Source organism: Patagioenas fasciata, chromosome 4 (genome assembly GCF_037038585.1).
Source record: "Patagioenas fasciata isolate bPatFas1 chromosome 4, bPatFas1.hap1, whole genome shotgun sequence".
Lineage (NCBI taxonomy): Eukaryota > Metazoa > Chordata > Aves > Columbiformes > Columbidae > Patagioenas > Patagioenas fasciata.
The window spans coordinates 10,599,507-10,626,458 of record NC_092523.1 but is presented as its reverse complement, the minus strand read 5'-3'; the positions used below and the strand labels follow the sequence as shown (position 1 = coordinate 10,626,458).

The following is a 26,952-nucleotide window of genomic DNA, read 5'->3' as shown; positions in this document are numbered from 1 at the left end:
GCGGCACACGCAAAGAAGACGCTAGCATTGCTGCGCGAGGTCTGCTGGGATATGTAGTGCGTTAAACCATTCCCGGCCTCCCCCGGCTCGTCCCAAAGCGAGAGGGGAGAGCAACGGCAAATCTCGCGATAGCTGGGGCGAAGCTCTCGCGAGAGGTGCCGGGCGGCAGACGCGCGTGTGGTGCTGCCGGCACACGCTTGTATGAGGGGAGCGGAGTGGAGGCCGCAGCGGTGAGCGCGCTCCCCGCCGCCTCTCACGGGGCTCGGGGGAGTGTTGGGGTGTAGCGGCTGGGTCTGAGGGGTAGTGCGGGGGGCTTTGCTACCCCCCCTGCGCGCCATTTTGTTCGGATTGTGTGCACCTCTAGCCCTGGCCCCCGCACTCTGAGTGCCGAGCCACTGCTTCCCCACACGCACCCCAGCCGAAAATGGGGAAGGCCGCTAAGCGGAAGCGAAAGGCCCCAGCGCCCTCCACAGCCCGGGGCCCTGTGAAGTCAGCTATGGCCTTGGTCAGGAGCAACCCCTTCGAGGTGAAGGTTAACAGGCAGAAGTTTAACATCTTGGGGAGGAAGACCAAGAACGATGTGGGGCTGCCTGGTGTATCGCGGTCCAAGGCCATCAAGAAGGTAAGAGGATGTCAGAAGTCGGGAGGAAGGATGTCATGTGTGGATATGGTTGCAGTGGAGAGGTGATAAGCCTAGAGCCGTCTGAGGTGAGATAAGAGACTCTCTCATCGTGCAGGGAAGGAGCGGCTGCTCACCTCACCTTGCTCAGATGGTGATGAAGAGCCTGCTGAAAATGTTTCCCTCCAATGCCATCTCCAGAGTTCAGTAGTTCCCGTCGCCCTTACCACGTGTGTGGGAATATTCTTTTCTCAAGTTAGCCGTGCCCAGAGTACAGCAGCACATGTTGTTGACATGGCAAGCAAATACTGAACCAGAGTGCAGCTGATTGTCAGTGTGCAGTATGTTGGTCAGTTCTGGTTGCTGCAGGGTGTTAAGCTTCTTGATAATGGTGCAACATTGCTGTGATAGGGAAAGCTTGGAAGATCTAAATGCAGTGAGAAAAGTGTAGGTGCAAAGAAACTACCATTGATTTGGAAAACATGCAGATGGCTTTTTGTGCACTGGTTAAATAGTTGCATTGTAGAAGTATGTTGAGATGCAAAATAGTGTTCTCTCCTTATTAATCTCCTAAGAATGACTGTACGACTTGAGAAGAATAAGCCTTTTGTTTTCCAGTCTCTGCTGAAATCACTAGCTACCTGACCAAAATCTAATGCATAAGGGAAGAACGTTGTCTCATACAGTGCATGTGACATTCCATCAACCTACCTTATCCTTGAGTGAAGCACTGCAGTTTTTTATGATCTGTTCCTTCACCTAACCCAGGAAGGAAGTTAAAACCTCTGTAGAGTCTGTTAAAGCTAAAAAAAAAGAATAATTTGCAAGTTTGTCCCTGAGATTTGTCTCTGACATGTTACATACTATCTGTTGTCAAACAAAATTTAAACACTTACTGGAAAGAGAAGTTATTGTTAAAAATAGTGCAGCAAAAGGAAATGGATAGTGTATCATCTTGCATGCATTATGAGAGGTGGTGCATTAAATAATATTTTATCAATGAGAGAGAACATCAAATAGTTGATAAACAACAGTGCTTTTCTGTATCCAAGGTATTAAGAGTTATTAAAGTTCATGCACAGTATTTAAGCTGCATGATAATTTATGTATTCTGTGCAATAAGTAAATACAAGGCAGAACTGGCACAGTAGCAGATGAAACCTGAGTTCTGGTGTCAGTTACAGCAGTGTCTGTAAGTTGTGAATGCTCAGTGAGGCAGCAGGGGCCCGTTGCGGTAAACTCAGCATTTTCCTTCAGTGCAGCAGTTTATGGGTTTGTGATATTAATAACATGAATAGCAACAGTACATTTCAGTAAGATTCAATTAACGTCTTTTAAATAAACATGGATTTTTTTCAGATTAAACATGGCCAGCATTTTCTTCCTTTAGAAACTAGGTAATATCTTAATGAAATTCTAAATTAGCTTTCAGTCTTCATTACTATTTGTCCAGATTTTAGAAAACTTTATTAATGTTTTGTGTTACATTTGAAGTTATTTGGGGTTTACGTAATAGCGAGGTAAATCAAATGCTTGTCACGAATTAGATCACTGGTATTGAAAAGTAAACCTGTCTCCTTACCCGTACTGTAAGTACAGTACATACTGCCTTATATAGGTCTCCTAAACTTCCTTTAACTGCTTTGATGCATAACCTCCCTGTGCTCAACACTAAAGCAGGGAGCTAAATGGATGTAACCACTTGGGTATTTTTGTGTCTTAGATTACAAGATTAAAAGAGGTTCAGATGACACTGGGGCTTTTGTGCTGTCTTTAATATGTTATTCTTGTATCCTAAGCTTCGGACAAAGCAGAATTCTTCAGTGGCAATGCAGAGTTTTTATATATAATAAAATAAAGGTGAGATAGAGTGTACCATATTTTAACTTCATGTGAGCAGCTTATAAGAGAACTTAATGACTCTGCATATATTGTATGAGCTTCCCGTCTTTTACTCTCATTATTTTTTCCTTTTCATTCATTGCATTCTGATAAATCAGATTCTTGCCAGAATACCATGGAGCCTTTAGTAACTTGGCTTTGAAAGCAGTTATTCTGTTTGGTTTTTAATTTGAGCTCTCTCTTTTTTCTTTTTTTTTTTTTTCTAGCGTACCCAAACGTTACTGAAAGAATATAAAGAAAGAGAAAAGGCAAATGTGTTCAAAGATAAACGTTTTGGTGAATATAATGCCAAAATAAGCCCAGAGGAAAAGATGATCAGACGATTCACTTTGGAAAGGCAGGTAAAGTACAGGAATTAAAAAAAAAAAAAAATATATAAACACTTGCATTTTCAGGGTAGGAGTGTCCCCATTAACAGAGGGGTTTGGAGATCAATGCTTTTTTATGTTTGAAACTTTTATGAAAAAGCAATTTTTTTGTGGGAATCCTCAATTTTTAATGAAAACATTCTGGTTTTTGCAAGACAACTTTCTGAAATGCAAGAAAGCCAGTTTTAAGCAGATTCATAGATTGATTGGTTTTCTTCTGACTGCTTTGATGGGTATGATTTGGGAACTGAATTAGGAAAAGGCAACCACCATCAAGTACACTTGATGGGATTCCGGTTCATCTGTGGAACACCCACCAGTTCATTTGCTGACCAGAACAACTTTCTAACTTGCTGTCATTCTGTAGTGTAAATTGTATGTGCAGTACTGTTCTTTCTACCTCATCATACTCAGTCTCCAGAACTGAGTAGTGGAATATGATGTTTTACTGATAGTTTGTGTAAGTTTAAGTCTGTTTTGTTAGGCCTGAAATGTAGTAATTAAGAACTGATATTACTGGCATATAGATAAAACCTAATCTTCCTTAGGTTTTCTTAGTTACTCCAGTTGTACATTAGTATAAGAATAAGGAGACATCATACTCAAGGTTTAAAGTATTTTAATAGAAGTATAGATCTGGTAGTGCTCTGATTCCAGTGTTCTGTACCAGCAGAACACTGGAATAAGGATCTCCTCAACTAGCGTTAGAAATACAGGCTTTATTATTTTGTTGCATGCAAACTAAAAATATTTTGTTATTTAATCGGTTTGTTTTACTATTCTTAGCAAAATTATGGAAAGAAGAATATCTATAATCTCAATGAAGATGAGGAATTGACTCATTATGGCCAATCTTTGGCAGAAATTGAAAAACTAAATGATATTGTTGATAGTGACAGTGACACAGAAGAAAGAGGAACACTGTCAGGTAAGGCATGTCAGCTGATATCCCGCTGGTGGTTTTATTCTTCATATACATTGTTTATTTGTTCAATACTGTCTTTCAATGAGAAAGAATATTATGTAATTGGTTTGGATGTTTAAGCCAGGTTTGATTACTTCTTAACCGCACAAAGAGCAGCTCTCTGGATTTTAGTAGATGTTTGGTTGGAACTACCTACCTGGCAAACTGCTTTAATTTGTGGGATTTTAAACATATAAAGGTAGCTGTGTTTTGAGCCCTTTGCATGGAATCTGATATGTGAGTTTTCTGGTTGCTTTCTTGCACCTCCACACCTGAATACTAGTCAAAATATTGAAAAAACACATGTTCCTTCCTTGTACACATTGTGTCTAGCATCTGTCTCTTTTGGTGTGGCCATTCCCGTTGGGATGGGAATAGTACATGATTGCTTCAATAGTTTTAATTGCTCCCATTCTCAAACAACAGGCGAATACTGTCCCAGCAGCGGCACTCCACTACTGATGTTACGGATTTGAAAAGGAGTCACAATCTACTTTTATTTTTTCTTTTTTTTTTTTCTAGCTGAGTTAACTGCTGCTCACTTTGGAGGGGGTGGAGGCCTCCTTCGTAAAAAAGCATCAAGTGGGCAGCAAGATGAAGAGGAGGAAAAACCTAAATCTAGGAAGGAACTCATAGAAGAGATGATAGCCAAATCTAAACAAGAAAAGGTGAGTTTTTAGCCCTGAAGTATAGATGTGCATGATGAAGAAACTGTCACAATTTCTGTCTTTGCAGAATAAAATGGTAACAGCATAGAAAACAAAGGAGATACCTGTCTAAGAGTCCAAGCCTCTTGAAAAGAGTCCATCTGACTTTGTAGTAATTTTAGGATATACATTGAATATCTGCCATTCTTTTGTATCCCAGAATCTCCCCTTCTGTTGACTCTGAACTTGTTTTCTGTATGAGACCCTTGTGCCATTCTGTGTAACTGTATACTGCTTCTTTCATAAAGAATGTTTACACATATAAGATACCAAAATTTAAAATTATTCATTTGATAAATATAGAATTTTGGGTTTATGCTGTAAATGCTATGTCATGTTCATCTGAATAGAACTGCTGCATTGCATTTGGTTTTTGGGTTTTTTTTATTTTTTTCTAGCAAGAGAGGCAAATGCGGAGAGAAAGTGCATTAGAACTCACAGAAAAGCTTGACAATGACTGGAAGGAAATCCAAACCCTTATTGTACGCAAAACCCCAAAGTCAGAGAAAAAGGACAAAGAAGCAGAAAAACCCAAGGTAAGGTTTTGGCTACATTACTTGCTTTTGTTCTAATAACTTGTAGTTTTGGCTTGTAGTGGCTGAAGTATAAGGCAAAGTTCGTCACTTTATAAAATAAAATGTTGCCTGCTAGTCGCATTAAAGGAATGCTGCACTTTTTAGGACAGTTTGGTTAGTTGGAGGAATATACGGTTTTATATGATTTATCCAATTTTAATTACCTACCAAATCTGAGAGAGGTTGCAGGTTGAACAACACTGTTGGCTACAGTTTATTTTTATGCCAAATACATTTTGTTCAATTAAAATTGTTGAGAACATTGACTTAGTTTGAATGTCTTTGCAGTGTTCCTTGGGTAAAACAGCTTGTATTTGACAGCAAATGTTTCCTTGTAGTAAATTGGGTATTGTCTCTACAAAAAGGGAATGAAAATATCTAACTTTTGAATACATATCTTATGGTCTCAAATCTTTATTATTCGTATTTTATATTAATGGAAATAAACTTTTAGATCCAAGAATAGGTTTTATGATGTCTTGCACTATTTTGTTTTGTTGTAGGAATTTTGTATTGCAGAACAGTGTGAATTTCCATTTATTCTTTGGCAATAGAATTCGGTGTTAGAAAGACTGAACTAATAAACTGATCTTATGTTAAAACTGATCTCACATAATGAACAGAAGACACTGGATCAAAATTTCATATTTTGATATATTGATTTTTGGTTTCAAGATGTTTTGTAACAGGCTGAATAATATGTTGATAATGTGGTATCTTAGACAAAAAGTTTGTCATCATAATTTGCTGAAAAGGCAGATTAGGTTCCTTTGCGTCATGTATGTGGATCCAATTTAAGAATTATCAAGGATGCAAAGTGTCAGTTAGTAATGCTCCATAACATTAACGTTGAATTGGAGAAAATTATCTAATTATGTGTAAGAAGAAAAATACTCAGAACTGAATTTTGGAGAAGCTGTATGGTTTAGTGACCTATGCAGGTATTAAGATTCTGTTCACTAGTCCAGTGTAATGTGTGCTAGTGACTGTTTTCCCAAGTATGCTGCTTGAACTCGTGGAATATCAGCATCCTGTTTGGTGTTTTGTTTTTTAAGATAGAGATCTGCGCAACTAAGTTAATAAAGACTTGGTTTACATTTCACTTTACGTTGTTAGACATTAGCTAAATTTATTAATTCTAGCTCGTTTTTGAGAAAATAGTATTTTATTAATAAACAATACTTTGAAGTTTTTCAAGTAATAAGTAAATCAGTTTTTAAGATACTATTTGTAAGTTTTTCAGTTATGAGTAACTTAATTAGGGGAGGGGGAAATGGCAGGAGAATTTCTGTTCAGTTATTCATCTCATTCCTTGCCTTAATACTGAGTTGAATGTTCTTGCAGCTTGCTTTGGAAATGGTCTTTTCCTTATATTTTAATTGTCTTATTGCTTAGCTGTTAGCCTGGCAGAGGGTGGATGCAAAGCAGAATAATAAAACTTAAGATAATAAACAATTATATAAATATTTCTTTAGCCTGATGAATATGATATGATTGTTCGAGAACTTGGATTCGAGATGAAAGCAAAACCTTCGGAAAGGATGAAGACAGAAGAAGAATTGGCAAAAGAGGAACAGGCACGACTCCAGAAGCTGGAGGTATACCATTTATGGCTTTAGATTGTTTTGTGGCCTGTCTTTTGGGAGTGACTGCTTATATTCACTGCTTGACCTTAGACTGAAAGTGACTGTACTAAACTGCAATTGGTCAGGGTGATTTCAGGAAATCTTTTGTTTGTGTTTTGCTTGCAATCTGCTATTACAACAAAATAACATAGCTTAGTACATGACTAGTGAGATTTATGAGATGAGTTGATCTTTCTTCAACAAAAATGTAATAACACTTCAGTTTGCCTTTAAATGTATTAAATTATTTAGAGTTGCGAGGTGCTTCTAAGCCAGGAAGGGGGAGTATCATGTTGCACAGCAATTGAGTTAATACATTGGCAAGTTCTTTATTGTTTTCTTCTGGTGTTGCAAGAGTCTTCAGTGGTTGCACGTATGTAGCTTTGCAGAGGAATAGGAATCTCTTGGGAAATATTGCATGCTCTTTCTATTACATGGAGCTCTGAGTCTTATGGAAAGAATGCATAATTTGGTAAATGTTTCCCTCCTTTCTTTCTTTTGGTATACTAGGGATACATTTAGGACCACAGGGCTTCAGTACCTTCAGTTTACCTCAGAAGAACCCAGAAGGCTTTTTTTAAATTTTGTTCTTGTCATCTTGTTTGATGTACAGTCTATCTGGTTGCCCAGGTGGAAATCCTTTTGTAAATGATTATTTCAGATATTGCCCATTGAATCTATTTACAAATTCAGTATATTTTTTAAATTGTAGGATATGGTTGTGTTTACTACAAACTTGTTAACACATATGGGAGACACAGATGAACACTGCAGAATCATAAAACACTTTAGCAGCTTACACTTTCTAGTTACGATGCATTGCCTCATAAGCAAAACAGTTTTTAAATGAGAAAACATAATGCTCCTGATAAACCCAGTTTTAAAGCCTTCCAAATAAACAAATCCAGTTGCGTGTGTGTTCTTACCAGATTGCACTCCCCACAAAAGATAAGGTATCATCAGCTTTTGTGCATAATTTCTCAGTTGCTCTTTCTTTTCATCAGCTTGTTGAGTAATCCTAGTTAACTTTTTCTTCCTTTGATTTTCATAGCTGTAGTACTTGAGGGATCTTCCATTCTGGTGTAGTTACCTCATTGACCTAGATGGCTCACGTCTGTGTGTGGTATTTCCTCTAAAACACAGGCAGATCGGCTACGTCGAATGCGCGGAATAGATGAACAGGCAAATAAAAAGAAACCCAGCCATGTGTCAGCTGATGATCTCGCTGATGGCTTTATCTTGGATAAAGATGACAGACATTTATTGTCTTACAAGGTAAGGTAAGATTTAAAATTCCAGAACTTTGAGTTCTGAAAAGAAAGCTCTGCCTTTTCACTGGTCTCTCGTGTTGGTGCTGGAAGGTGGTTATTTGGTCCAGGTAGAACAAGCCCGGGTCTGCCTCTCCTCATAGGGCAGGTGCCCCAGCCCCTTTAAAATCTTGGTGGCTTTCTGCTGAGCTTGCTACAGTTTGTAGATGTCTTTATTGTATTTGAAGACCTGAAACTGGACTGTCTGTTCTATGTAGTCTTACAAGTATTGAGTGGAGGGAAATAGTTGTTTCTCTCAATCCTACTGACTGTAGTCCTGCTATTATATTAGCCTTCTGTGCTGTTACCCTACTGGGCTAAAGAGAGGGCTTTAGCCTTCTGGTCGTTTTCTAAATTTCTGCTGTATTTGGTACAGATTCCACCAAATTTCAACCTGAGGATGAGTGAGTTTCTGAAATAACTTTTCCCCTATGAAACAGCCTTGATTAAGGTATCAGAGCAATATCACTTTAAGGCTGATGTAGTGAGTCACCCTGAATGTGGTACACACATGTGCATACTGATCTTCTCCTCTTACATGTAAGTAGCAAGAGACTTGCTGTTGTCTTCAAAGGGGAGAATACAAATTGTGAATGTGAATTTAAACTGATGATAAATAAAATCAGGATGGGAACAAATATTTATCTGATGCACTATTTCAATACACAGAAGGAATATGTTTGTTTTTTTTAAACCAAGAATGCATCTGTAAATGGTGTTGAATTTTCTTTTATATCGTCTACTAGTAGTTTTTCCTTTTATGTTGACTTTTTTAGTCCTCATACACTACCTCCTATTCTTCCAGTTTCTTAGAGCCCCTTGGAAATAACCCTACTATTCCTATATCTCTATGCATGTTCTCTCCTTAAAATCCCTCCTTGTCCGGCACTGTTGCCATTCACTGCTTGGTCAGGGTAGCCAGGCTCAGAGCCTGTTGATATGTATTTAATGATAGTTTTGCATGATGATTCTGGCAAGGTGCTGTCACTCTATCAGTGTTTTAACTGAGTTGTTTTCTCTACTAGCTGGATGGAAAAGTTAATATTGAAAATGAAGAGGAGGAGGGAGGAGACAAGGAGCAAGAGGAAGAAGAGGAAGATGAGAAGGAAGATAATGAGAGTGAAGAAGAAAGTGAGGAGGAGTCTGCTAATGAAGATGAGGAGGATGGTGCTGCAGATAGCCACTCCGATCTTGAATCTGACCTTGAGAGTGAAGAAGAAGCTTCAGGGAATAAAGAACAGAAGAAACATGAGACAAATGAAAATCAATCACAGAATGTGGAGGAACTAGACCCAAAAATGAAAGCTGCCAAGTCAGAGCTTCCCTATATGTTTGCTGGTAAGCAAAGGGCTGATCCAGAAATCCTTGTTGTCTTCAGGGCATTTATAACCAGTCTCTTTCTCTGCCCTGTAGTATCTTGCATATTCCGGTTCATCCATGAAGTTTTTGCTTCATAGTTGTCTTCTGCTATTCCGAGACTAGCCAGTAACTGCTGTTTCTAATGAGCAGCCCTGGTCATACTATAAGCAGTGGGAACCAGATATGTTTAATCCCGGAACTGTTTCTGCTCCTCTGAGCAGCCTTAGAATTGAAAGATAAATACTGGGGAGAAACTGAAAAGACGTACTCCTTTCTGAAGGCCACCAACACATCCAATCCGAAGCGCTAGTGTTTTGCGTAAGGGAAGCCAGAAGAGTATTCTATTACCTATGCCTAAATGAGAAAAGGTTACTTTCTCTAGTGTTCGGACTGATATTTTTGTCAGAGAAGATGCTTGTAGAGGCAAGATTCTGAGTTTTAATCCCTGGGATGTAACATCACAGTATTGTTAGAAACAAAGTTTGACTCCTTTGGGACTGTGCCTAGGAGGAAGGAGGACTCACGTTTCAAGTAGTACACAAAACATTCATTAATATTAAGTACATAATGCATCTAACTATTGTCCTAGCGTAGATTTCTCTAACAAAAGTATCTGTCACAAGATTAAACAACCTTTCAAACAACTTCCGTAAGTGCTTGTATTTTTCCATCAAAATGCGGTAACTTATGTTACACAAAGCCTTTTCAATTGCATTCAGGTTTTGCTTTAGCCAGAAAGCAGTCAAATTGATAATAACTCAAAAAACTTAATCAGTTAAGATGTTTTTTTAAAAAAATGTTTTCTATTAGTGGCAAGATTCTTCCTTTTAATATTCTTCATACAAAAGCTAGTAAGGTATGAATTAAACATAGAGCTGATTGTATTATGGTAAATTTATGGTTTAATTCTGCTTTGTGTGTGTCAACATAGTTGTGTTCAGCTTAGGAAGAAAATACAGGATGAACTGAATGTTAATTGTTGAAAAATCTTTACATTATTTCATGACTTATGATTGTATATATAATGTTACCTATATGCTGATACATTATTAGTGTTTAAAAGGTGATTCAATAAAAGCTGTATGGTATATTTGGTATATTTTTTCCTGAGTAATAACGTTTACAAATTGGAAATTTGTTAGATGTTCACTTCAGTTAAATATACTAAGTTTGAGATTTTTTTTCTGGTCAATTTTTGTTTTTACTTTCCAGTTCCTGAGTCCTATGAGACATTTAAGTCTTTATTGGCTGGAAGAACAACAGAACAACAGCTTATTATACTGGAGAGGATTCAGAAATGCAATCATCCAAGCCTTGCAGTGGGAAACAAAGCAAAGTTGGAAGTATGAGAGTTTTGTTGTTTTGTTGGGTTTTTTTTTTAAGGTTTAAAATTAACTTTGAATTCTGGATTAAGTTTTAGTAAGTATTTAGGAAGCAGTGTAAAACATACGTGGTTCTGTGTTGTCAGTAGCAGTAGAATCAGCATACCACTCTTCATTTTCTAATTTACATATCACTGTTCTTTTGTGCTGCTTAAGAATATGTACAGAGAAAAAAAAATCACCTAATAAGTTTGACATATGCTTCTTGCAGAAATTGGTTGGCTTCCTTCTGGAGTATATTGGGGAGTTAGCAACCCTGGATTTACCAGAGCTCAGAACAATCGACAAACTGGTCCTGTAAGTGATAAATCCAATGGACTTTGCTCCTTTATGATGTAACGAGAAAAGCTACCTATGGGAAAACACTTATGTTGTTTGTTTTGAATAGTTCTATAGGGATTGTAGGCAACTATAAGTCTCCAGGTCTATAGTGTTTTCATTTCATCTCATGTATTGCTTGAGCAACTAATTATATCAAGACATTTTCAAAACCTCTGAATGTAATTTTTGATCTGCTAAATGGTTTTCATGGGTAGTGGATACATAATACCATGTATGGATGCAGTCCTCTGTATATGAAGTTATTTAGACTGCTGATTCAGGGTTTTAAGCTTTGCAATTATGATGTGCAGTTCCCTTTGCAATTTTTGTTCTTTTTCCATGGGTTTCCATTCTGTAAATTCACTCAGACGAAAATGGAATTAAAAAGAGTGTTCTAGTAAGCTCATACAGAAGTTCCAAATAAACACTTTGCAGAAAGTTGTCAATTTGGCATTGTTGTCTTCAAATACCTGACAGGCAGTTATAGTGACAAGAGAGCCAAATTTGTCTCAGAAGTATTGACACAGGCTGCAGCGAGGGAAATTCCAATCAGAAATAAGGAAAAAAATCTTCACAGCAAAGGTGCTGAACATTAAAGCAGGTTTCCTGGAGAGACTGTGGAATCTCCACCTTTGATGATATACAAAAGTGACAAAGCCATGAGCACCCTGATCCAGCTCTGAAGTTAGCCATGCTTTGAGTAGGAGGCCACAGCAGGTGATCTGCAAAGGTCCTTTCCAACCAAAATTAGTCTGTAATTCCAGATTGCAGGCTAGACAACTTTATTTCAGTGAGTTATTTGTATGTAGTTTTCAGCTTGTTTTCTATTTCGTGCTAAAGTAAGTAACTTTAAAAAAAATCTGTTATATGCAGCTTTAGCATTCATTGCTCTGTTGCATTCGTCAGCAAAAGTACTGACCCCTTGATACTGTCGCACATGCTGGGACTTTGCAAAAAAGCATGAACGCATTTTGATTGTTTCTTAGAACGGGGATTTATTAATAGCACTACAGACATTTTTAACTGAAAATACTGGGAAAACTTTGACTAAATGGATGCAGACTCCTGACTGCATCTCCTTGTAGGCACTAACTGTAGGCCAGGAGCTGACCTGACTTCGTGGGTATTTTCTTGTTGTTGTTTTAAATAACAATATTGCTAACCACATTGCTGTCTCACATATTGTTTAACATTGCCTAAGAGTATTTAAAGTAGTGGGCTGCCTAGTATGTGCCAGCATACCTCAATGCAGTAAAAGGCAGAGTTAGGAGATTCAGAAGGATGTGTTTTAACAGATGTTTGGAGAGTGTATTTTAAAGTTTTAAATTATTTTTTATTTAATATTAAGAAACTACTGAATCAAATATTATCTCACAAGGCCAAATGAAAAATACATGTCTCTGTGAACTGTAAGTATTACAATAATAGTCTATATACTGGGTAGCTGTTTCTAAAACAGAACAATTTGTTTTGGAGAATTTGTTATTGTTATAGTATAGATGGAATGCAAGCAATCTTCCTACATGTGTTTAAAAATCAGGTTTTTTATTAACATCAATGGTGTAACTTGATCATGACATATATTTCTTGTTAATAGGCCATTGTACAATCTTTGCCAGATGTTTCCTGAGGCAGCCAGTGACAGTATTAAGTTTATCCTTCGAGATGCTGCACACGACATGGAAGAAGTAATTGAAGTCAAGGGCCGTGCAACATTTCCAGGTTTAGACATGGTAACAAATGCATACTGCTAGGAAAATCTCTTGTTCTTTACATTAGAACAAAATGTTAGTAAATATGAGATGGCATTAAATTTCCTTCCATATTTCAAAGTATGTAATGAATTACTAGCATCTGTGACTTTTTAAGTTGTCTCACTGGAGATAAGTTGTAACAAAAAATCCCCCCAAGAACAAAAAAAAATCCTGAGAAACAATCAACCCCAAACAAACAAACTCCTTCACACATGTTCTTCACAATTGAAGTGTGACTGTAATATTAATAAGGGGAAAACATATTGAAATTGCCACTCCAGTTTTCATGGCAGAACATAATTTGTTTTCCTGATGAAACTTAAATGGGTAGTTCTAGGAAGAAGTGATACTGTCAGCTATATGTTCTGATTTCTTTAACTGTGTTAAGTAAAATGTTTTAAAAAGTACTCCATAGAAGTACATTATAGCCTAGATGAACAAAAATAACAGTGAAATATTATGGGTATAAAAATACAACATTTCTAAGTACTTTATATATGATAGTTGCTAAATTAATGACTCAGAATTTACCTTTCCTCCTTATGTTAGTAATATTTTGAAAATTCAGTGGCCAGGCTAAATGTGAACAGACTCCTTTTTCAGTGTGTAAGTAAATGGCTGTTAAGGAGTTCAGGAGTGGAGTGTATGGAAAATGGGTATTTGTTTATAGTAGTAAAAAGTTTCAAAGATAAACCATATGTCAGTAATTCAAAGGGAGCTACTTGTTTGTCTCCCAGCTTGATGAAGCAGTGCTGCCTAATGGAATAATTAGACTATTGAAAGAAAATAGACTGGAGGATTTGCTTAGAAGGCAGTTCTTACGCCTTGGAAAAAAATATTACATTGAGTTCTTTTGAAGATTCTTTATTCAGGATGTTTAGTGTTTTGCAGGAAATTTATTGTAGAGAGCTTTTAACTTCTATTTTTTTTTTTCATCACTGTCACCCTTGTGACACCAATCACTCTTCTCACTTTCTTTTCAGTGGACTTTTTCAGGTTTCAAGCCATTGCTGTCTTTTAGGGTAGAATTATATCACTCTCCTATTCTCCAAGCACTTGTTTGAATGAACGTTCCTTAGACCAGTTGTTAGTAGACCTAATATGTGCCTATAGTTAATCTAACCTGAAATTTGGACTGTGGTATCTAGTAACCAAAACAGTTCAGGACAATATTTGTTTATGACGGAAACTTCATAGGGAGAAACAAAGCTGAAACAATAAAACTTCAGTTGCATTTAGCTAACTATGTAAATATCCACTTAGATAATTTTCGGAATTACCTCGCAACTGATGTTTTACATCCTTACGGTGTTGACAGGAGGTCACTTGTAGGTCTCTAACAAGGCCCCTTCAGTACAAGTGTACCTAATCACTGTTTAGTTCTTTTGGCTTGCAGCCATTATTTGTTAACTTCTGATAGTGCCTGAGGATCCTGGTCTCTTAATTATCTGTGTTGAGGACCTGTTGAAATTTGTCACGGGTCCTGTGTGGCCACTTCCTCATTTGTTTGTGGTGTGAGATCATTTGATTGTGGTGGGCTGGAGGGGGTCAGATTTTCTTGTGGAGTTAATTGGGTTGGTTTTTCTTTCAGCTGCCTCATTGAGTTAATGGAATGTTAGACCTACAATGGATATTCCGTTTTCTCTTGTAACCCAAACAGTCTTCTCAATAAATAGGTCATTTATCATATCAGATTTCTCAAAATGATGTATATTGTAGTATTTTTAGACTATTACGTAGCAGTTACTCGTTCATCAGTTACATATGTGTAAAGTCAAGATCCTGGAATTAATGTCATACTAAGTTTTACCTTACTGTGTTTTATGTGCCATCAGCTTATTTATTTGAAAATTATATCGCTGCTTTTTCCAACATCTGACTTCTGGCATCCAGTTGTAACACCTGCTTTTATTTACATGAGTCAGCTACTTACTAAGGTATGTCTATAACAATGTATCCGCCACAGTACTGAAATACATGACATTAATGTATGTATGGAAACCGTACTGAAAAGGCAGCTTTGTCTTTGGTATAGTCACAGGTAGTAATTGGAAGAAAAAGTGAAGAGGAAAAAACCTTTGCAGAGTGTAGTCCAACTCACAAAACTATATCTAATCATTTTTTCAAGCTGTTAGACAAGAATTCCTTGTATGGCAAATTACATAGAAGTAACAGAACAGACCGTATACAGTCTGAAATAATTCGTTAGTGATTTCCATATATTGCATGTGTTCCTACTTAAGAAATATAATTACTTAAAAATTGGCAGTATTGTTTTCCTTGAAAATGTACTAGTGCAGTGCATTGCAGTGCAGTTAATATGTCCTTATTTTTCTATCCAAATATCTTGGCTTTATGTTTCGAAAGTTTGGAACTAGTTGTTCTGTTGCTGTCAGATATCCAAGTTGCTCTGAGCTTTTTATTTCCTTCTTCCATTTCTGAACAACTTATTGTTTGTGGTTTAGCACCTTCTAGTGGCTAAACCAGTTCTGACAGACTTCTTACTCAATTCTTTATATTCTCTTTAGTGAGGGCAAGGGAAAGCCAGTATGTTTTTCGTCTAAGTCTAAAGGGTGTGATTTCACAGATTTTAAGCATGTACAACTTACTTAATATTTCTGCTTTTTTGGAAGATCATGTATTTTTGATGTATAGATTTTTAATTATTAGTATTTTGTGGTGTTTTTTTTTTTTTTTCCTCGTAGTGTCGCATCACAACATTGCAAGATGTTATTAAAGGGTTGTTTGTATGCTGTTTGTTCCTGGAATATGTATCTCTCTCCAGAAGATTTGTACCAGAACTCATCAATTTTCTTCTTGGAGTACTTCACATATCTCTGCCCAGAAAACAGGCTCAAGGTAAATGAGTAATAAATTTTAGTATTAAGTTTATCTTTTAAATTTCAATTTTTAAAAAGTCACATTGAATTTATGTTTTGAACAAAAGACCAAAATCATCTGCTAGGTTAGCCATATACAACCTTGATTCTTGGGCATCTTGTTATGAACTAGATCCTCTAATGTTGTTGGCAGGAAGGAAAGAACTGAAATTATTAAAGGAAATGAAGTCATGTTGCCTACAGTGCAGTATTTCTGCAATATTGTTTTTCAAAGTAGACTGTGTGATTGGGCTGTGCTCTGAGATTCACAGTCTGTAATGGATTCCTGCTAAGTACCCTGTGTCTTCACAGGGAGGCAGCAGTTAATGCTGCAGATACCCTTCCTCTTCAGCTAATAGCTGTATCACCGAGCTGTTAATAAATGAGAGTAGATCACAAAGCTGGTATTTTTCTTATTTATTTATGTGGCATGAGTTTGTTGGAGTGTAACAGAGGGCAGCTGTCCCCACAAGCAGGATTAGTCTGTGCTGTAGCATAACTGGGTAAACTTAGCAACTTGCACAGACAACAGGGAGAATAAAACTATCTTTCCAATTTGATTTATGATTTGATCCAAACGTGGGGTTTTTTTACCAATCTTCCTCTTTCATTGACTTTTTCTTTTGGATTCTTTAAAGTTATTCTACATCTGGGGCTTTTTTGTTGACAAGTTCAATGACAATTATTTACTTTGTCAGAGCGTACTAATTCATGTGTTAGTATCTCTGGGTCACTCTGAGTATCACTCAGCATGTGTGAAGAGACTCTACAGGCAAGATATTCACAAGTGAAAAATTCAGTTATTTGCTGGCAAACTCACAAGACATCTGGGATTTAATGAACTACAGGCTATGCCTTAATATGCTGATTACTCTTGATAAAACACCTGAAGCATCTGTGTTCTCTAGGTAGTCATCAGTCTGGTGAGGAAGGGTCAGCTTCTGTTGCTGCAGAATTCCAGTACATCTTCAACAGTACCGAGTGGTTGTCTGGCAGCTCCTTTACTTTTTTTTCTTTTCCTTTAGGATTTTTATGCCTTTCCATGCTGGCATTTTTTCTTCTTTTGAATTCTTGAGGTACTAATGATCCTTTTTCTCAACAAGCCTAGTACAGCAGTTTCACCTTTATTATCTGGTACGGCTGTACCCTACAGACTTTCTCCCAGCTGCTTCTCATAGCATAGCAGTTTCCTCTGAAGTGTGAGCCAAGGTTACACAGCTGGGCTGCATCAGAGCTAAGCCCTGGATTCTCAGAACACCAACAACTGAACTCTTAGAAGAAGGGAGAAGAGGTTATAGAGTGGGTGGGTTACATAGTAAGTTAAAGTATTTTCTCCTTTGTGTACTCTCTTAGGAATATTTGAGCTACAAAGGTTCTTGGTACAATTAAAACGTAGGTTTCTGCAAAGTCAGATAAAAAACTATTTAAAAATATGTAGCAGTAATTGATGATCAAGTGATAACAGATATTTTGCTTTGTATTTCTGTTAATGATTTTGCACTAGTTAAAATTGCATGGTGTTAGTTTTTGTTAGCAGTGAGGAAAAGCTCAATAAAAGATATGTTAGAGGCACAGTGTTCTCTTTGAGAATTTTTCAGTCAATATTGATGTTTTTAAGTTATCAAAGTATACGAACATTTTTAAATATTAGTGGGGGAAGTATTGCTGATAAATGTGATGGTTAGGCTGTTAACACAGAATATTTAAGAGTGAGCATACATCCAGTTCTCTGGACTATTGATATACTGTCACACCAAAAAATTTCTTGGGGTTCAATTTTGATAGGAAGTGGAATCAGCAAATAAAACTCTTATTGTTTTATTTGTTATGAGCTTGATCCATTGATTTCTAATATGAAAAAATTATGTGGAATACCACTTCATAAAAGACTGAAATGCAGTCTGCTTTGGACTGAAAAAACAATTATTACCTTAAAACAGAAGAAAAGCTGGAGGTAGAGGGAGTGGGAAGGAATTGTCATTGTTGATAGCCTTAGCTAATGGAGTTGTTAGTGAGATCTGCTATCCTCTCATAAGTAAAGCAGATAATAAAACTCATGTATCTTAGTTCCTGATCTTGCATATTTTTATGTGTCATCATTTGTCAGGCAAAATTTGCCCCTAGTGAAGCAATGTTGGCTGTCACCAATCACCTCTTTGTTTTCCGTGTGCCTTATCATAGTTTCCAGGAGGATCTGCTCCATGATCTTGCTGGGCACAGAGGTGAGACTGACCAGTCTGTAGTTCCCCAAGTTTCCCTTTTTAAAAACTAGGGCTATTTTTCCCCTTTTCCAATCACTGGGAACTTCACCAGTCTGCTAGGACACTTCAAATGTGATGGATAGTGGCTTAGCAGCTTCATCTGCCAGTTCCTCAGGACCTTTGGATCCATTTCATCACGTCCCATGGACTTGTTCTGATCCAGGTTTCTTAGCCTATGTCATACCTGATCTCCTACATTGGACAGTACTTCATTCTCCCAGTCCCTGCCTTTGGATTCTGTGACTTGGGCAGCATGGCTAGAGCTCTCACCTATGATTGTACTTGTGCTCCAGTGTTTTCCATTATTTCAGAAAAACATAATACCAATAAAATATTTTTAAGGTGGTACGATTAAAAACATAAAAGGAGTTGTTCTGCTTTCTTCCTTCAGAAAGAATGCTTGGGATTGATCTTGTTTAATTATTGTTGTTCTTGTTTTTTAGGCTATACTGTAGTGCATCCATTTACACCAATAGGGAAGAATTTAGAACTGCTTTTGGTGTGTGATAAGAAGGATCTGGAAAGTTGGCAGAAGCAAAATCTGCCATTGAGTATTGTGACTAGATTAAAGGAAACCAGCAGAACAGAAATTAATCATATCAGGTATGTAGGAAATGTGAACAGAAGAAATAGCAGATCATATTTTGGGTAATCTCAGTGACAGTGCTCCTTAGGAGTGAAAACAGTACCGAGTTGTTCTGTTTTATTTTTATTATACTACTGTAGCATATGAAATTGCCAATCTTTTGCCAGAATGTTATGCAGAGCACTTGTTGGAATACTTAGACCTTCCATTCCTTTTCAGTACCACTGTGAACTGCTCAGGATGGTGTAGAGACAGAGGAGGTGCTCAGTACTTTGAACTGTGAAGCTTTTCAAAAGCAAATAACTGTATTTACATAAAAACACTATGCTACAAAGTGTTACTTAAGTCATAAAATACTGAAGTTAGGAAGAACTACGATTTAAACATGTCCATTAATCACGATCAGCCTAATTTTTCACCTTGTGCATGTGTTATAGTATAACTTATTGCAGGGGTGAGTAAACATTGTGCTGTGAAGTTTAAAAATGAAACCCGAAACCAAAATTACTCATTCTGTCTCAAAGAAGTTTTAGAGCTTCAGAACCAGTACACGAACACTTCTGTAACCAGTATGAAAACTTCTTACTTGGCATAAGTGGCAAAGATACAGTGCTGGCTTGTGCTTTGTGCACTGACATAAAGATACGTTGCTGATGGAATTATTGGATATTTGCTTAGAAGAGTGATATCTTTAGTCCGAATTAACAACTAGAAACAGCCTTGTAACTGGTTTTGTTGAGCAGTTGTAATAATAGATGCTGCTAACACTCTTAAATGTAATTAACTGATTTATTTTATTTGAAAATCCACTACAGTTCTTGCAAGTGAAATTGTTAATTCTTTTGTGCATTAACAGGTTATCATGTCTAGCCCTCTGTTTTGACCTTATTAAAAAATGTGCAGCTCTGTATGAGTCTTTACCATCATTCCATGAAATAATGCATCCTGTCAGGATTCTCCTTACACAACATGTGCCAGTGAATGAATATCCTGAAAAAATGCAGGTATGTCTTCCTCTACAATGAAGTAATCAATATGTTTGCTTTATTAATAGATTTTGTGATGTTCTTCTGTGCTTGAACAAAAACCAAGGATAAGCATCAGTGAGATTTTTTCAAGGGTCAGGCATTTGCCTTTTTTACTCTTCAAAAATCATAGTGATGTTTCTATGGAAATAACAAGAGCATAGAATGTTTAGAAAAAATACTTTTTCATCGTGTATCTTGTCTTGCCCCTCTAATTGAAAAGAATAGCACTTAGCTTGTAATAATGTAGCGTTCTATGAATGACTTAATTTGTAAGAATGGTAGTCTGGTCATCCAGTTGCTGTATGAATCTGTAGGACCTTGGTACCACTAAATACATGTACCAAATTGGTTAGGTAGTATTTATAACTGTCTAGTAAAACTAACATAAATATAATTAGTCAGCTACCTTATTTAAAACAGGTGAGCTGTTTATTTTCTAGCAATGAGGTTCAAATTTATCTGTCTCATCTGAATGTAGCAGAACTGTTCTCTCCTCAAAGAGGCACCATAATATATCCTTAGAACACAAGATTTTGTAACGTACATTATGTAAAATGGTCTGTAATTTTTGCCATCACAACGAACAGTCATTCTTAAAATTATCCTGAAAGGCAGAGTCCGAGTTAAACTGGCTTTAGTCTTGCTTCTTCCTCTATCAGGTGAAACTACCTGCAGACCTCTCTTATTGTCCATGATACCATCTTAATAGACTTCCAAAAGTGTTTAAAAATTATCCAGCCTGGAAGGCTTACAGCATTTCAGTGTTAGCAATGTCCTAATGAATAGCGGTGATTTTACCCAGATTTTACATATGAGGAGAACATTACTGTTGATTCCATTTTCAATGCTTTGCGAGTTACGGTGTCTTTTATATGCTTTTAAAATTGTAATTGGATTTGCATTTCCAGGAATGGTATCACAGTGCTCTGAAGGAGCTAGAGAACAAAGTAAAACACTATACCCCGCTGATATGTGAGAAAATGAAGCCAGTGCCATTGAAACAGTATACACCTAAAATTGTGAAAGTGTAAGTAAAGCAACGCTTGATGCAAATTAAAAGTGCAGTTGAGCATTACGATTTTCAGCAAGCTAGAAGGATTTGGAAAACAGGACATAAACCAGAAAATTTTTTTCTGCTATATTTTGTGCACAAGTGACCAGCTACTTGGGTGGTAGAGGGGGAAAGAAAAAGGAAGGAGGAATTCGACGAAATAAAGCAAAGATTATCTTGTGGAAAAAGTAGCACTGGAAATCAACCCTTGCCCGTATAATACATTTTAAATTAATACATTTCAAGATGAAAGTTTGTTATTATCTAATCAGGTGCGTTACCAGCTGCTCTGTTAAGCACTCAAGTCTGAAGAACAAGAGCGAGTAGCTCATATGTATTAATATATGAACTACATGAAGATAAGGATGGATGGTGAAGGTACTGAGGGATGCTTCACCAGTGCAAAACATGAGGCCGACTATTCCTGTGCTCTGCATCACAGATGATAACAAATAATCAGTCAGATTAAGCATTCCTTTAAGCGTACTTACTTGTCCCATTCCACTCCTTCCCCCAACCAAGCAGCTTTCTACTTTCCAACAGGAATGACAAAAAACATGGGTTTTTTTTACAGAGCTTGCAATGATTGTGTGCATTTTTTTTATTCTCTTTAGGAATAAAATTTTATTAACACTGGTTGGATTTTGTAGATAATAGAACAGTATTCTGACTCAGGAAGTCTGCCGGTGCTGCTCACTTCTTTAGCCATCTTGTTTATCTACAGGGTCGTTGATTGTCTGCCTTACTTATTCTGATAACTGAAGAGGGCAGCTTTCTTCTGCCATATATATTTATCCCCAGATAATTGATGAGGCTTCTTCTGTAGAATTCATCTGCAGATAAAGTCTGCAAAAACTTAAAATATATTAGGAGATTCCATCTTTCTCCAGACGTCTTTCATTCTTCTACTCCAGCTTTTTTAGTCTGTTCAGAACGCAGGCTACATATGGGGGTTGAAGTGTAACTGTGCTCTGGGAAATGTCTGCTTGTCGTTTGCATGGTGATGACATGATGCAGTTAGGAGGTCTGGTGAGTGTTTTTCCAGTATGTTCACTGGGGAGCTCCTTATTTTGCAAGTTAATAATAGAATATGCAGGAATTTAAATAGTGAATAAGTATTCATCGAAAACTCACTTCTTATAAACATGAAAAAGTTGTTTTTGTTAAGGTGTTCTGTGCTCACTCGTACATTCTCAATTCAGTTTAGAGTTTGGAAAAAAGCAGGGTGGCAGCAAGGAGCAGCAAGAAAGGAGGCAGTTGATCCAGAAGCATAAACGTGAACTTAAAGGAGCCATTCGTGAGATACGGAAAGATAACCAGTTTCTGGCCAGAATGCAACTTTCAGAAATCATGGAGAGGTATTACAGCCTTCCTTTCAGCGCTGGTTTGGGGGTGGTTCTGCTGTGTGTTCATTTCTTTGCTGTGTGCCAAGGCTGATAATAATGATCAAGCATACTAAAACAAATAAAATTAGGGAAAATTTGGGGGAAAACAAACATTTTTAATAGAAATAAAGTGTTTTCATCTTTGCAGTTTCATTTCTCTAGTTTAAGTATATGCAGAATGTTTTTAAGTGTGTGTTGGTGGAATTTAATAGTGGGGGTGTTCATAAGTTAATTGTTCTGCTAAATATACTTACTTATTTTCTCTGATAAATCTTTCTGAAATATTTTATATGTTGATTGTTTCTTTTACAGAGATTCAGCCAGAAAAAGAAAAGTGAAAGAGCTTCTCGGTAGCCTTGCTACACAGGAAGGTGAATGGAAAGCAATGAAAAGGAAAAAAGGAAAGAATTAATTTGGACTATCTGCAGCAGGAAACTTTGTTTTTACTGCCATATAAAATAGCCCAATCCTGTGGCTTTTGAACAGATTTTAATTGCATTCTTTGGATGCATTCCTTTTGACGAGACAAAATCATCTGATCTGTCTGAAAAAGTGAACCTGCTTATTGGAAAAATCTACTGGTTTTCATAAGGAAAATAAACATAACACTTTTGTATGTGGTATACTTCTGTTTGTTTTAATAATAGAGAATATTTGGATGAATAATCAAAATTCTTAGGTGTGTGTGGCCAGGTTTTAGTCTAATTTGAACTACACACACACAAAAAAAATTGTACAGCAGAAACCTTTTATTATCTTTTTTAATATTGAATAATTGCAGGCCGTTCTGGTAGTATGTTTGCAATTTAAGCAATAACATTTTAATTAGCTTGTTGCATTGGGACATTCTAATTCATGTATTCAGTGGATAATGGAGTTGGCTTTCAAGTAGAAGTCATTTGTTAAAGCTGAATGGCCATTCATCTCTTCAGTAAGTTTTGAAAGCTCTGAAATTCTTAATATCTTAGGGTGGTTAAGTATAATTCCTCAGTGAATTAATAACTATCTGATTTAAGTGGACAGTGACATCCTTAGCTGCCTTCTGCTTATTTTATTCTGTATGTCTAATCACTGATAACTGCCCAGCATGACTTTGGAAAACATCTGCTCTTCAAATACAGCCAATGAATACTTCTAAATTTTTTTTTAAAATACTGTACTGGTAAAGAAACATTGCAATGAGATGAAGAGTATCACAGTAATTTAAAGGTGCTAGTCCAAACTCTTCAGATATTCATTGTAATATTCCTATTTGATAAATTCAGTAACAGTTGTTATGCATTCAAGACAATTATAATATTTTCTTGGAAAACTCTTAGGAAAATGAAATCCCCTTTTACAAGAATGTTCCAGTTGCAGGCTAAAGAGCAAATGATAAAGAAGATCCTATAAAAAGTGAACTAATAGCCATGGTTCTTTACAAAAACAAACAAAACCCAAAAACCTCTTCCATTTTCAAACACTGCTCCTAGATCTGAGCTCTTTCGTTATGGCCAAGAGGTAACTCTGGCATGGTAGTGATTGCTGCTCTTCATGAAGAAAGACTTGAATGCTGTCAGTACCTCTGATTTACCAGTTAGGCCTGGTTGTTTCAGACTGACTTAAAATGTTTTCTTCTGGTTTTTTTTGTTTGTTTTGGGGTTTCTGTGGTTTTTTTCTCTCTCTTCCCTCCCCCCCCCCCCCCCCCCCCCCCACCTCAAATGAGACTTAGCGGAAGCAGGACTAAAACTAGGAAGGGATGAGTCAAAACACTTAGACTTTACATTTAAACTAATGACAAAACTATCTTTGTAAGGTAAGTTTTGTTAAAGGTCTATCTATGAATGTTTCTTAAGAGAAAAGCACTTTATTTGAAGAAAAGGGCTTTTATTGAATCTCGGTGCAAGTGGAGCAATACAAGTAATGTACGATTATCAGAAGCTTTTTTGGCTTGCAAAAGCAGTTGTGTTAACTGTTAAAATAGTCTGGATACTAAGTATGCACTTGGGAAATACTCATGTCACTTAAAATTAGAAAAAAAAATCTGTATACTTTAAGTTAACATTTCCAAAATCACTAAAGCCTTCTTTTGAAACTTCAGAGGGATTTCAGGAGACAGTATAGCTCCTGTTTTATTTCCATTTGGCACAATATGGATTTTATTTCTTAAATATATAGTTCAAACCAAGACCTTAGGAATGAAGTAACAAGGAAGGAGCTACTTCCTACTTCATGCTATAAATGACCACTTTCAGTTTGGTGTTTCAGTCGCAGTATATTTCTCCTTTGCACAAATAAACTGTCAAAAAAGTACTGTTTATTTATTTGACTTCATTTTTCTAAGAGCAAGTAGTTTCAGAGGATTTATCCAGCAGGGTGTTAGAATCACAGAGTGGCTGACAGCTGTGCTTTGATCCTGGGGCAGTGAGATTTGATACCACTTGCAGCTGCTTGTTATTGCTCAGTAAGGGAGGTAAGAAAGAAATAGGGGAGAGGCACAAGTAAGATGGGATGATATTGTTTGTGGGAACGGACATTTTTGGGGATGAGATTGAACAGGGTTATATTGTGATGCTGATGAACAAAGATAAAGGACAGAGAAACCTCAGCTGATAAACTTACGTGACTGTTTTGGAATGCTGGACTGAAAGTAGCTGTGCTGAAAATCATGCTGAATGAAGATGGTTGGACTCAATGATCTGGAGGGTCTCTTCCAACCAGAATGATTCTATGATTCAAAAATCACTGCATGCACTTTCACAAATTGTATTGTCAATATTTAAAATCAGATTTAGTATTATAAACCTGGGACTAATGGTGATGCTTAACACATAGTACTTTACATGACTAGGAAAGCAGGACTACCTAATCTTGCCTCAGCTTGATAATCAATATGGTCCCGTAGTTTTGCCACTGTCTCACTACCAGAGTCACCAAACCCTTTCTCAGAGTTTCTTTAACAATCACATTCACCAATTGTTCTCTTGTTTCTGTGTTGCTCTTAAACCAGGAATTGTTGTAACAGGCCTTTTGATGCATCTGTTATCAATTATAAATCTGTTGTTAATTAGTCAAACAAAGAAACTATACTGTAACTACAATCAAGTCAACAAACAGAAAGCAAAATTATCATTTTGCCTTTAATTCAGGTAACTTATCTGTCAACGTCAGCTGTCAGATAGAATAGCTACCCTGAATATGAATGCTGTAAAGAATCGGGTGAGGTTAAAACTATTCAGCTAGAAATTGCTTGAATTACCTTATTTAGGACAGCGTGAAAAGCTTCCTCATTGGTTTGGTCTTTTGGTTGTCAGTTGAAAGCTGGTCTGCAGTTTGATATTCTCAGTTGTGCCTTGCAGAAGTTACCGTCTGCGGTTTCGGATAAGTCATTGCTTTTGCTGCTGCTGTACAGAGGTGCTGAGGCTGCCCCTGAGCTCAGCAGCTGGAGTTTTCTGTGGAGCAGTAATGGAGCTTGGTTGGGCAGACACTGGCGTCTCCATTACTGCAGCCTGGTCAGCCCTAGCAATGTTCTTGGTGCTAAATGTATTGGTTATGCCATGTTGCATAGTTTAAAATGACTGCTTATCTGTAAGGGGTTGTTGGGTTTTTGTTGGTTTTGTTGTTGGTGTTATGTTTTGTGGGTTTTTGTGTGTGTGTGTGTTGTTTTTTTCTTCAGGGCTTTGGGTTTGGGTTTCGGTTTGTGTTTGTCGTTGTTTGTTTGGGGTTTTTTTGTTTGGTTGTTTTAGTTTTGTTTTTTACTTCTCAATAAATTAGGTCTGGATTAGATAACTGAAATTTTCCATGCAGTCTGAACACTGACTGAATGTAAAATACTAAGGTGAAGAGCCTGTGTGACATTAAATGCTTTAAAATATTATTTGGGTTAATATTATTGCTCTTTGGTGATGGAGCAAGGAAGTAAAAAAACAAAAAAAAAGAATAATCAGCATTAACAAATGTAGTCTAAAAAACAAATTTAAGTTATTATCTATCAGATCTGCAAGGTTTCGGATTGATCAGTTGTCTACACTGATTCAGAGCCAGAATAATATATCCACATTAATTTTCCAGACATTACGTGATTATTCATGCTTATTCTAGAACATCTCAAAGCAGAAGTTTGCCTCTAAATAAGCAATGATACATCTGTCATTGCTCAGTTTTCAGAGTATGTTCCATACCTACCAAATTCCTTTACTCGCACCAAACTAAGCACATAAAATGCTCAGATAAATGTGAGAGTAGCAGCTCACTATTTGATGTAACTGGTACATTAATCCTGATGTTATGATTAGATAAGCTCCTTCAAATCTAATCGGCTGGGGCATCCATGACAGAGATATCACTGTTAAAGGGCCTCACCCAAGTATAATGACTATAAATCCACAGCACTGACAGGACTGTATTACCTGGAAGGGAAGCAGAAGTCTTTTCAACAACTGTATTAATTTGCTTAAAACTCTTTGTTCACAGATCCTTATGTATTTAAGACTATGAAGAGAAATGTGCTTTGTCCACTTGTAACCATATACTTTAAAATGAGACAGCTTGGACAGCAGACATGGCTGGACAGGAGAACAATGCTATCCACTGCTACGCGTATCAAATCTGTTTGCATTCTCTGTGCTAATAAACTGTTTTAAGTTTTAACGGTTCATTTTAGGAACAAAGTTCCACCTTCCGCAACTACTAGGAAATTTCCGTTTATCAGAACCACATCTAACTGCTGCTGTAACGTGGCCGTGTAGCAACTAACGAAAAAACATCTCCCTTCTTGGAACAAGCGCGTTTCAACTAAATAAAAATCTTTCACTCAAGGAGCGGCTGCGGTTTGAGGTACAAGATACACAGGGACCGAGGCTATTATCAGTTGGGGTGTCTGGACAAGGCACTTCCCCGC

General features: G+C 36.9%; 1 protein-coding gene across 1 annotated transcript; it reads left to right on the top strand.

The window, feature by feature from the left end:
- Positions 1 to 151: 151 nt before the first annotated feature.
- On the top strand, positions 152 to 22,696 carry NOP14 (NOP14 nucleolar protein). The gene is made up of 18 exons (XM_065837728.2): positions 152 to 622; positions 2,728 to 2,862; positions 3,676 to 3,817; positions 4,376 to 4,521; positions 4,959 to 5,096; positions 6,611 to 6,733; positions 7,904 to 8,035; positions 9,093 to 9,405; positions 10,639 to 10,769; positions 11,020 to 11,105; positions 12,727 to 12,862; positions 14,719 to 14,820; positions 15,589 to 15,742; positions 18,467 to 18,626; positions 19,466 to 19,613; positions 20,546 to 20,664; positions 21,891 to 22,046; positions 22,386 to 22,696. Exons 1-18 carry the CDS (start codon positions 425 to 427, stop codon positions 22,483 to 22,485), a joined length of 2,619 nt encoding a protein of 872 aa, XP_065693800.1. The 5' UTR covers positions 152 to 424; the 3' UTR covers positions 22,486 to 22,696.
- Positions 22,697 to 26,952: the final 4,256 nt, after the last annotated feature.

What these genes read in the sequence shown, in the direction of transcription:
- NOP14 (XM_065837728.2), top strand. Translation starts at nt 425, where the DNA reads ATGGGGAAGGCCGCTAAGCGGAAGCGAAAGGCCCCAGCGCCCTCCACA. An exon ending in GGTCCAAGGCCATCAAGAAG is followed by an intron (nt 623 to 2,727) that starts GTAAGAGGATGT and finishes TTTTTTTTCTAG; the next exon opens with CGTACCCAAACGTTACTGAA. An exon ending in GATTCACTTTGGAAAGGCAG is followed by an intron (nt 2,863 to 3,675) that starts GTAAAGTACAGG and finishes TACTATTCTTAG; the next exon opens with CAAAATTATGGAAAGAAGAA.